This window comes from Lytechinus variegatus, chromosome 9 (assembly GCF_018143015.1).
Source record: "Lytechinus variegatus isolate NC3 chromosome 9, Lvar_3.0, whole genome shotgun sequence".
In the NCBI taxonomy this organism is placed as follows: domain Eukaryota; kingdom Metazoa; phylum Echinodermata; class Echinoidea; order Temnopleuroida; family Toxopneustidae; genus Lytechinus; species Lytechinus variegatus.
Window position 1 is genome coordinate 2,366,793 of NC_054748.1, and position 12,093 is coordinate 2,378,885.

At 36.7% G+C, this 12,093-nt stretch overlaps 1 protein-coding gene and 1 long non-coding RNA gene across 3 annotated transcripts in view; one reads left to right on the forward strand and one right to left on the reverse strand.

Annotated features, from left to right (window-relative positions):
* Positions 1–1,249: 1,249 nt before the first annotated feature.
* The window catches only part of LOC121421058 (COMM domain-containing protein 9-like), a 35,695-nt gene continuing 24,851 nt past the window's right edge, over positions 1,250–12,093 (reverse strand). Inside the window, exons 6-8 of one of the 2 annotated variants that reach the window (XR_005970927.1) lie at positions 5,027–5,130; positions 4,086–4,295; positions 1,250–2,060 (exon numbers count right to left, since the gene is read on the reverse strand). Coding sequence is in view for 1 of the 2 variants with exons in the window: in XM_041615670.1 (XP_041471604.1) it covers positions 4,152–4,295; positions 5,027–5,130 (248 nt within the window). In the remaining variant the exon portion in view is untranslated. Of the gene's footprint in view, positions 2,061–3,406; positions 4,296–5,026; positions 5,131–12,093 lie in introns of those variants that run through there. The other variant, XM_041615670.1, reaches the window with a different exon arrangement.
* On the forward strand, positions 6,663–8,336 carry LOC121421059. Its single transcript, XR_005970928.1, has 3 exons — positions 6,663–6,840; positions 7,534–7,727; positions 8,217–8,336. It is a non-coding gene; the product is annotated as an uncharacterized LOC121421059 (long non-coding RNA).

Here is a 12,093-nt window from a genome sequence, read left to right on the forward strand (position 1 = left end):
AAAAATGAAGCCCAGAAAAAATTGTGTTCGAAAATAATTATTTAATAGTGCTTCAAAAATTGAATTATAAAGTGACCGGAAACACCATCTTAATTTCATCCCATACACTTATGTGTACTGTTTAGGCGTCTATAAGACGCCTATTTACAAAATGGGGATTTGCCTTGTAGCTTTAGCTTTTCATTCTCAATAATGGTTGTTTTCAGGGTTTATTAGTTCTAATACATGCACTTGTACACATGTTTAATCTTGGTTTGAGAATGTTTTAAATCGGCTGCTCACAAAGTTAGACAATACCTTTAATGGAATTACCAACTTCAACCATGCATTTAAGACTATACCCTATCTTAACCCTAAACATAACATAAAACCCTATTGTAACCCTAACTAACCCTAACCCCAGTGGGCACGTTGTGGTCTAGTGGTTCTGACTCTCGCCTTTCAAACAGAGGATCATGGGTTCGAATTTTAGCCATGGCGTGTTCTCTATCAGCAAGAAATTTATCAACACTGTGCTGCACTCAACCCAGGTGAGGTAAACGGGTACTGGCAGGTAATAATTCCTCAAAAAGCTGTGTGCACCTGAATCGGTAGCCTAGCTTATCCGGGTAATAATGATACATGTAGCAGGGCTCGCTGGGAGAACAGTTTTCGGAACTGAAGTGGCTGCCCTGGGTAATTATGCCGTTATTAAGATTATCATCATATTAGACGAAATAAAGCCCAGAGCAATTGTCGCCAGAGCAAATGTCGTGTCACCATGGTAAACATGTATACCTTGTACATGAAGGGCACAGGCAGAATGCCCTTGTATTACTTTGCACACTATTTTCACTATTTTCCAACTTCTATCACGATTATTTTTTTACAGTCAATACTTGTATGTGGATGATTAGGTTATTTATATGTATACCTGTACATTAGAAGTCAGATATTTTCAGAATAGAATGATAGGCTTCACATTAAAACAGTAATGTGAATTATTTTGTTTTACTTGTTGCAACATTATATTAAAAATAGTGCAATGTATTAACAGAAGTTGGTATAGTAGTTGAATAGTCTTGCTTCTTTAACCAACGGGTCGTGTGGTCCAGTGGTTTGAGCATTGGACTCATAATCGCAAGGTTGTGAGTTCGAATCCCAACTCTGCCATTGTCTCCACTTTGATAAAAAGGCCCAAGAGTGATATCTGTCATCTATTATGTCAGCCACTATGGCTGACTAACCTAGACGTAAAATGTTTCATAGGTAATTGGTTATATACCAGCTCGGCGTTTACCAGCAAAAAATGCTGTCCTGCCGAGTTCCTAAGGGAGTTACCAGAAACAGAAACATTACAGCCATTATTTAATTTTCTTCCATTTTGTGTAATGCTAAATCACAAAATTCAATGGATTTACAATACGGTGCGCCATCTATCGGTTGAAGCGGTCAGGCCGAAATTTGCAATGCATCATGGGAAAAAGTCGATATCTGTTGTGCGCGCTATGATAGTGCATGCATACATTTGATTTTTCAGTGCCGGCCGGTGAAGCGGCTCGACTTGCTTGCAAAATGTTGTTTACTATGCTGTTCATGCCTGAATTTTCTGTTCCATCTCTACTACCCTTCCTTCTTCACTTCTGCTAAATAAAATTGTTCTTGCCCTGATGCCCATTTCTTAGTTACAGTTGATGGACATGGCGTGTGTGTTTAAAATGAATTGTCTTTTTTTAATGTGCCTATACTTTTTTAATTCAAATAATGCATGATATATTACGTACTCGTTTATCTAGGCAAGTTTGTTTTAATAAAGAGATCGTAAGCATATTGTAATTATGTAACTTATTATCATGTTCATACTATTACTTGTAAAAATTTCTGCAATTCAGTTTTTGGCTGCTACAGAATTTTTAATAAACCGTTACTGCAGTCCAGGAGATGGAAGAGAAATTTTCACTGTCACATTACCATACACCTGCGCACGATGTCGACCCTGAAGTTAGAAATTTGGTCTGCTCGCAGCCACCGACAGATAGTGCACCATATTGCGAATCACCCGGACTGGATTGACAGTTTAGCTGAAAAATATAATTATTCCAAATATGTTTGATGTACATGTAATGTATAGTGCATACGACAGCGTGGCTGGATTTAGGGAATGTAATTTGAATTATGCTTTAAGCACCAACGCCGACATTGATTTTAAAGTCATTCATTATGTCTACGGAGACATTACATGTATCAACATCAATGCATTTTGTATGTCATTTATATTCATATCATTGCTTTTTTTCACAGGCCTTATTGCAAACTTTATCACTTTCCTTCTCAGATGTGCACTTGCCTTGCGTACAAAGTCTACAGCAGTGAAAGCTGCAAAAGCTATGACAAAATGAAGAGCAGTAAATAGACATTGTGACTTAATGTAAATGATAATATAGCTTTCTGTACATTTATTCCTACCATACTTACATAAATCTGTGGTATACAGTGTACAGTATTTCTGTGTTCTCTGCACTTGTACTATAATCATTTGAGCAAAGGTTTTCTGCATTTGAAAGTTTACTAGTATATGATGAAGTGCTTCTGTGTACATTGAAATTAAAAAAATATATATGACAATGTTATAAGTGCGTTTGCATCTTTATTGTTGTCATCTTATACTTAAAAAACCTATGAATAATTTAAGATCGTTTTAATGATTTATACACATCAGAAAGGATTTGAACTGCAGAAATGATACTCTTCAGTTCCATTGTAGTTTTAGTATTATGGGGAGGGAAGAAGACCATATTTAAGGCAAACAGCTACAAATATTAATATTTTCCTTTAGGGGGGAGCGGGAGAAAAATCAAAGGTATTTAACCAACTTCAAATCCAATAAGCCAGTTCGTAGTTCCTTTCTGCGCATGATCAAAAGATTGTGGGAAGGAAGGCCTGTGGGCCATGGTAATGAAGTTAACCTTTTCCAAACCCAGGCAGCCCCTTCATCTCTATTCCAGGTCCTTTGTACTATGTCACCTATGTCCTATTGTTTATGTAATTTGTATTGTACTATAATTTATGTATTTTTAATTGCCGAATAAAATAATATTGATAGATAATAATAATAATTCTACGCATGATCAGAGGAAGGTCATTTGCACTAAAGTGACATGGTGGTTTAAAATCTAATGAGATAAGCAACAAGTTTGATGTCTTGATTATTTGTATATTCTTTTGAATAAGGGTTTTCATTTACATTCACAAAAAAGAACAATGCATCCACGAAAGACTGGTATTTCACGGTTTGTCATTGTGCAACATGCTATGATATGCTTTCAAAGTAGGAATGCAACAAATACCATATAACGTGTTTATTGGTGTGCTATTCTAGTCACCTTGTCTATTCAATTTCTTCATCCTGCTATGTAAGGCAAGCTTACGTAACATCTTGCTTTGAAATATGCCTATATGCCTGAAAGAAATGAATGGCCATTTGACCAAAATTGTCCATGAAGTATCTACTAACTGGTCTATTAAGGTGGGTCTAGCTCTTGTTATTACGTTGGAATCTTCACATTAACAGTCCTCTGCCTGAGGCAGCAAAAAGCTCCGGGGCCTTGGGAGCTGCTCTGACAAATTCCATTCTAGAAAATTCTTAACAAAATTTTACAGAGTTGAAATAGCCCCTGATTTGCTGAAGCAAGTGATAAAGCACAGTATATGTCTCTTCACATGGCCACCAAATTTAATTCCCCTCATCACAACCTTGATGCCACAGACTTGATCCCTTATCCATGTCTCCTTGGCTTCTATCCTCCAAAATTTCATTTTACAACTCACTTCCTGGATGATACAGAGATGAGTTTGCCCCTGATTTGCTAAAATAACTGATCAAGCACAGTTTATAATGTCTCTCTATCCAGCCTCCAAATTTTATTTCCCCCATCACTTTCTGGATGCTAACGAGTTGAGCTTGTACATGATATTGCCTCAAAATGTCTTATCCCACCTCACTTCCTGGATGACACAATGTTGAGTTGGCCCCTGATTCGCTGAAATAACTGACCAAGCACAGTTTATAATGTCTCTATACTTGGCCACCAAATTTCATTTCCCACCTCATTTCCTGGATGCGACAGAGTCAAGCTGGTCCATGATTTTGCCTCCAAATTTCATTTCCCACCTCACTTTCTGGATGCTACAGAGTTGAGTTGGTCTCGTATTTTGCCTAACCCATCCAGCATGGTATCTAACGTCTCTTTGCTCAACTCTACATTCTGGGTTGACAGGCCAGGCATGAGATGGGAGTTGGATGCAGTCTCCTCGATCTGTAATACAAGTTCAAGAAAAATATTCTAAACTAATAGTTGTGTATCACAATTTTTATTTCCCACATCACTTGATGGATGCCACAGTCAAGTTGATCCCGAATCAATGTCTGGTTCATAATCATCTTCCAGCCTCTCAATTCCATTTTACACCTTACTTCCTGGATTCCATACAGAGGAGATTGTCACTGATTTGCTGAAATAACCAATCAAGCACGGTATCTAGTCCGTTCAGGGATTGAGTAACTTTGTGGAGATTTGCAATAATCATAGCCCCGGGGGCTCTACATGCTGTCCGTGCCTGCCATAATGTTTCAAGAGGAAATCCTGAATATTTTTATTTCATCATGGTTTAATGAGATTTTACCAAGGCATATAGATCTAGCAGTCAAAGCAATATATTTAGACCAGAATCTGAAAAGCATATATGTATCTTATATCTTCAAATTCAATCTTTGAATAAAGATGAACAAATTAATGTGGTCTAAACAGCTGATCGAGATTCAACTTCCAGAGATTCACCTGTATGGATAATAACTCTAAACTACACTCTATAAATTGAAAACATGAAAATCTCTTAAATATGCAAATTGGCAACATATTGTAGAAATTCATTCATTTAACTTTTTCATATAATAATTTAAAAAATGAAACAGAAACCTAGCAGTGGTTGCCAATTTGAGGATCAAAGCAGAGTGATGAAGGTTACGTCGTTTGGCCTATTGACATACCTGTAATTGCAGGATACATGTTGGTACTGACATTCTGGCTAAGGTATCCGATGAGGTTTTGATGTCCACCCTCCAATCAAAGTCTACCAGCTTTGGTTGGGAAACTGCAAAGAAAAAAAAATCACTTAAATTACACATTGAAAAGATATCAGGGCCCGTCTTACAGCATTGTGATGGATCGATCCATGGGCGTCGGCGAACAGGATTATCCTCTGTTCCTGGAGGGGGGGGTCGTCTATTGCCCACATATTATTATAATTATTATTAAATTACGAAGCTGGCATTAGAGCGAGAACAGTTTGATTAATAGCAGAAGTGAAAAAGGAGGGGGAGTAGAGATAGAACAGGAAAATAAGGTATTCATGAAAACGCAAATCATACCCCTCTGCTTCGACCCCCATGTATCGATCCATCACTAACTATGGAAAGCCAGCACAACCACCATCTTGAATGCATAGAGCTGTATGATGAGGTCCATGGTAAGATCTTTAATGTAACACATATTCTTTTTTTTGTATTTATGTTTTATTGGGTCAACACTGACCAAAAATAAACATATTCTTCTCTGGACGTATCAGTGATTTCATTGTTGTTTCTAGAGGGACGTTGTGTAAATTGTAATACTTGCATGGAGAATTCTGACATTGTTGGCTTTCCATAGCTGAGATTGATGGGATCAATCACAACTCTTTGTAAGACGGGCCCTGGGCTAAATTACATCACATTACAGGGTCACGTCTAAGAGGTTTGATTGGTCCGACCAATTTCAATTCTATGGAAAACCATCATTGTCATATTGCTTTCTACAAGAAATTTGAACAATGTCCTTTGCAAAACAACAAGAAGCACACTGAACTCTCAAGAGAACAATGAATGTATGTATACATCATATTTAGAAAATGTTTTGAACAAACATGCATAATAGATGTTGATGTTGCAGGCTTTCCATAATTGTGGTTGATTGGATCAATCGCAACTCTTTGTAAGACGAGGCCCAGATATATTCAGACTGCCTCATTCTCCAGAGTACCTGTTAAATTACGAGAACTTGCTCAGGCCTCAAAATACCCAATAATAATTTTCACATTCACATCAACCCAAAGCAGACCTTTTCGGGGTTAAGTTCTCGAAGTTACAAGCATGCGCACCGTGGTCTGATTAGCAGGTGAGGCCACAGCATTCGCGCCCAAATGCTTGCATGGTTGAGAAAGTTTTCACCATTTGCTTGACACTGCCAAAATCGCCATGATGTTGGAAAAATCTATGCGAAAGTCTTCATAATTCTGACAAGCACCTTCTATTCAGTGGGTATTTTCTATCAGGGATACTACAATTTGCTTTACATTCAAGGCAAAAATAGAAAGTACTTTCTGGGCAAATTTCCAGATCAGATTCAGACACATATCTGGTACTCTTGAACTTCAAGGTGGTATTAATACGGTTCCGGGACAGCCCGACCACCGGACAGCCCGACCCTGGACAGCCCGACCCGCTGCCCTGGACAACTCGTCCCGGTCGAGTTGTCCAGGGTTGGCTCTGAATCGGACAACTCGACCACTTGAATTCTTCTTCAAAATTTCATTAAATTAAATTTCAAAATTTACTTCAAAAGTATTTTCCCGCATAATCTATGTTTCTTTTATATATTCCCGACAGAAAAATTGACATTTCAGTGCATTTTGAGCTATTTTGAAAGAAAATAAAGCGAGTTTCCTTGCAACGAGAAAAATCCGATACCGCCGGCGAGCTGTGTTCATTCAACTTACAACTTGCAAATTTGAGTTGATTTTTCCGTCACTTTACATATTTTAATGGTGAGTGTGTGCTATTTTGTATTTTCATATTCCATTTTCACATTTCCTTTACTTATTTAAAGTTATTGCATTTCACAAAACTGATACTTAATGCAAACTTTGTGAGATAGTTCACCTGGAAAGGACACCGATACGGTACGGTGCTTCGCCTCGCCGGCCGGCCAGCTGGGCGACCGGCTGTGCTGTGATTGTGACTGAGTGAGGCAGTCAGCTCAACTAGCTAGCTATGCTATGCGAGGTCAACTTACTTATTTCAGTTAATTTTCCGTCTCTTGACATATTGCTCATTTTCCAGTGGCGAGAGTGTGCTATTTTTTTATTTTTACGCTTCTTCCACTTATTGAAAAGGTTTTTTTTTTAATTTTAATGTCTCTAACTAAAAAAGGGAAATAGATTTGAAAATGTCTTCGTAGCCGGCATATGTACATACATGTAACTACATGTAGATATGAAGTTTACAATTTTTGTAGGAAAGTGTCATTGTTTATTTTTTTTTCTTAAATAACTATAATTTTTTTATTGTTTTCGAAGTTTTGAAGGGCAGGGGTAAACAACTGACAATATATTGGGTATTTATAATTATCAAAATTGAATAATTTATTGAAAAATGAAATGTACTCTGCCGAAATTGAAAAACTTAACTTTTTATCAAAATCTAAAAACTTGCTTTTTCGTTATCGATTACTGTCGCAGCTTTTTTTAATGCAACTTCCATTGGTAACAGTGGGTCTTCTGGAGGATACAAGCACTTGGGCTGTACCAGGAATGAGGAGAAGAGGTTTCATACTCGACTTGTAAGCGATGGCCTTTCCATTTCTTTCACGAGCAGAAATATTACCGAGTTCCAGTGACTTGGGCATCAGAGCGGCAGTCCCCTGATCGATGAGGTAAATACAGCTTTATAGATACAATAAATCAATTTTTGCGCACTTCATGCAGGCATATCAAAGAGAAATTTAATTTTTTTTTGTATTTTCAAATTCTTTAAAAGAAAGAATGGACAATTGAATATAAATGAATTTACTTTTTTTCTTTATACATTGTTTGAATTGAACAAAAAAATTACTTATAGGTTTCGTAGAAGTTGTAACATTTCAAATTAATTTTTGGGTATGGTAATGCGAAATTTATGTGGATCCTTTATGTTATGTAATTATTCCAGAATATAACAGGTATAGTTCTAGTGTGTTTAGCAAATTAACTTAACTTTGATATATTAAACTTGTATTTGCTTCTAAATTGTTCAAGACAAGGTGACGATTGAAAATGGTCTAATTTCTTTTATTATCAAGAGGTGCAGACTGCAGATCTTCAAATATTTGAAATTACAATAATTTTGTCAATAATTCATTTCATACTTCATTTCATCTTTTCAGCTGTTTGACTTAGTTGAGACAACATGGATTGCAAACCGTACTTAGCTTGTTTTTATTTATAAAACAAAATTGTAAGGAAGTGCTGAAAGGACAAGTCCACTCTAACAAAAAATTGATTTGAATAAAAAGAGAGAAATCCAACAAGCATAACACTGAAAATTTCATCAAAGTCGGATGTAAAATTAGAAAGTCTTGACATTTTAAAGTTTCGCTTAATTTCACAAAACAGTTATCTGCAAATCCTGGCTGGTATGCAAATGAGGAGACTATGACGTTATCCACTCACTATTTCTTTTGTATTTTATTGTATGAAATATTCTAATTTTCTCCTCATTGTCAAGTGATACAACGATTAATTCCTCCCTGAACATGTGGAATTATCATTGTTTAATGCTAATATGGTTCAGTCAAATTAGTCCTTATTGTCAAATCAGATCTATTTAAAAAGATGAAATATTTATTATTCAAACAATAAAAAAGGAGAAATAGTGAGTGATGGGCATCATCGACTTACTTATCGGTACCTATTTGTGCATATCACTGTTTTACGAAAAATAAGCGAAAATTTAAAATGTCATAACTTTATTTTAAATCCGATTTTGATGAGTTTTAGCACTATACTAGTTTGATTTTCTCTATGTATACAAGTTAGCATTTTTCTGGGGTGGACTTAATTAACCTTGAAAGAGCCCTCTACATAAGTTAGGGTTAAGTTAGTTGTCATGGTAATCATGCAATAAATTTTGAAATGTATATTCTTAAACCAAAAGGGGCAATTAATTTTTACATGTTAATGTGTATGGTTACTATTGTAGTTTTAAGATTGTCTATATTGTTACATTCGCACCCAAAGCAGAGGATATTGTTCTCAATCAGAGTTACAAATCAACAAATATAGTATGGGCACACATGAATATGTGAATATGCACAAATAGTATACAAATATAGCAGGCTTTAAGTTTAAGGAAGTATAGCAGGAATTATTTGTCTGAAGTTGGACTGGCAATTGCTTTTTATACTAAGAGGCAAAAGTATGACTGGGCACACATGAATTTGTGAATATATAAATAATAAACAAATATACCAGGAATGGTGCACTATTTGATTTTCTTTATGTATGTTTTTTTTTCAACAGCATAACAAGACCATGTTTTGTTATGCTATAGGGGAAGGCGGGGTAAGTTGAGCATAGGGGCAAGTTGAGCCACCAGCCCCAGGCCAATAATGAATGAGTCAGACACTGTGGTGGTGTCATGTATTGATGACCCATAGCATAACCCCTAACCCCACCACAATGTTTTCAACTTTGAAACAAAAAGTAGTTTTTTAGAGGGAAAAATATGAATTTCAGCCAAAAAAGTAAAAAAAGAGTGTGAAATAAATAAGTGCTTTATAAACACACACGTCTTTAAATATAATAAAGACATGATAACAACATTGTTAGTCCAGGTATACCGGTAGATCTTCATTCTTGTCATAGTCTTTTATATGATGGATGCATAATAAATGTGTGGATACAAAATTATCGCACTTAGTTCGGACTGGGGTAAGTTGAGCCGAACAGCATGTGGCAAGTTGAGCCATGGTAATTCCTATGGTAATGTATCTTAAAAAACAAACCAACCATAAAAATCGATTGAAATGCCGGCTGAAAGGAGCAAATTTACATGACTGCTCTTTTCCTTTTAAAGGATGTTAGTATTTATAGAGAATTAGCAAGTGAAAAGACTAAACAAAAAATTGACATGCTGGTTCCCCCCTCATACACTTTGTACATAGTTTTTGAGGCTCAACATACCCCAGAAGATGGCTCAAACTTACCCCATATATGGGGCAAGTTGAGCCATTTGACATTGTTTTTTTTTAAAGGTCACGATGACTTTCAGTGTGGGGATAGAAAGTTATATATAGGTGGAAAATATTTCAGAAGAATTAAATTTAAAGGCAAGGTACTTATTTCGACAAGATTATTAATCATATCAATTTTAACATGCAAAAAGCAAAAACTATCACAACTTACCCCGCCTTCCCCTACTGTTTGTAAGATATAACAGAAAATTATGTGTTACTTAGTAATTTTAGTTGTGATCAAGTTTATCACATTGTTACATAGAAAATAAAGAGTCTACTAAAAAGTATTGTGAATATTGGGTTCTATTACTCCCATGTATTTTTTTCTGCTGAACATTTCACTGTTAAGTGCTGTGGTGATCAGGTGGACATTTTGGGAGAGATGAAGTTGAAATTGGAGGGATGGAGACGGTGAAGTGAAAAGGATGGTAATGAAAAGTGGGTTGGAGATGAGAAGAAGGATGGAGATGAGAGGGATAGAGATGATGAGAGGAGGCATGGAGATGAAAGGAAGGATGGAGATGAGAGGAAAAGATGATGAGAGGAGGGATTGAAATTATGAGGGAAAGGATGGAGGGGATGACGATGAGAGATGAAGCTGAGAGGATGAGAGATGAAGCTGAGAGGAGCAGAGATGAGGAGGCGATGGAGATGAGGGGATGTAGAGGAGGAATGGAACATCATCACCAGTTCACCACCAACATCATCTCTATCATCGCCACCACGATCGTCACAATCATTGCCATCACCACCACCATCATCATCATCACCACCAAATCACTATGCTATTATCATCGCCATCATTATCATCACCATTATCTTAATTATCATCATCATCACCACAATCGTTATCGCTATTTTCATCGCCATCATTATCACCACTTATCATCATCACCATAATCACTATCGCTGTCATCATCATCATCTTCATATTATCATTCAACATCATCACCAACATCATCGTCTCTATCATCGCCACCATCAATATCACAATTATTGCCATCACCACCATCATCATCACACCAACATCATTATCATCACCACCAATATCATTCTCATCCATCATCATCATAATCATCGCCATCATTATTATCACCATAATCTTCATCACATCACCATCATCGCCACCATCACCACCATCATCACAACATCATCCATTATTGTCATCGTATCACCAGTATAATCGCCATCATAATCATCATCATCATGATCACCAATATCATCATCACCACCATTGTCACCGTCATCACCAATGTTCATCATTATCACCATCGCCACCAATATCCTTTTCATCATCTCAGGAATATTATTGAGAACCTCTTGGAAATGATGCAATCCATTGACTCGATCTCATCAGTGCATGAAGTAGCTGGGTTTATTCAGCTTTGGGTGCACTGGGGGCCTTGAACTTTTGTAGGGGGCACCAAGATAAATATGTTGTGGGGATAATCCTGCAGACCAAAGTTTAAGAAAATCATAATTTCATTCTAAAAAACAGGATTAGGTTATCTCAAAAGGCCTAAAGTTGGACCGTCACTCTCTTCCCCTCTTCTCTCGCTTTTTCTGTTTTTTTTTCTTTTTCCTTTTTCCTTTATCCCCCATTCCACTGTTTCATTCGCTCTGTCTTTCCACTTTTTCTCTTCTTCTTTCCCTCCCTTTTGCTCTTCTTCAGGTGCGTGTTTTTTTTTTTTGGGGGGGGGGGATTAAAGCCCCCCTTCCCCCAAAAAAATCGCTCAAGCCCTACCAAGTTTTTTCGACCACAAAGAAAAATAATCGCTATATATGTGGGCCATATTATGTATTAATGTACTATTTCATTCATGTCATCAATTTGCTCTAGAATCAACTAAGTTTTTACTATTCAAATTCTTCAAAGATTTTATCCCCGGTCACCACATTCCCTCATAACAATTTTAAGGGTGTCATTGATATTAAAACCTTATCCGCTGCCATGTTCTATCCATGTAGGAGTGCAAAATTGATGTTTGAACTAAGGGGGGGGGGTTGATACTTGAACTAGGGGGTG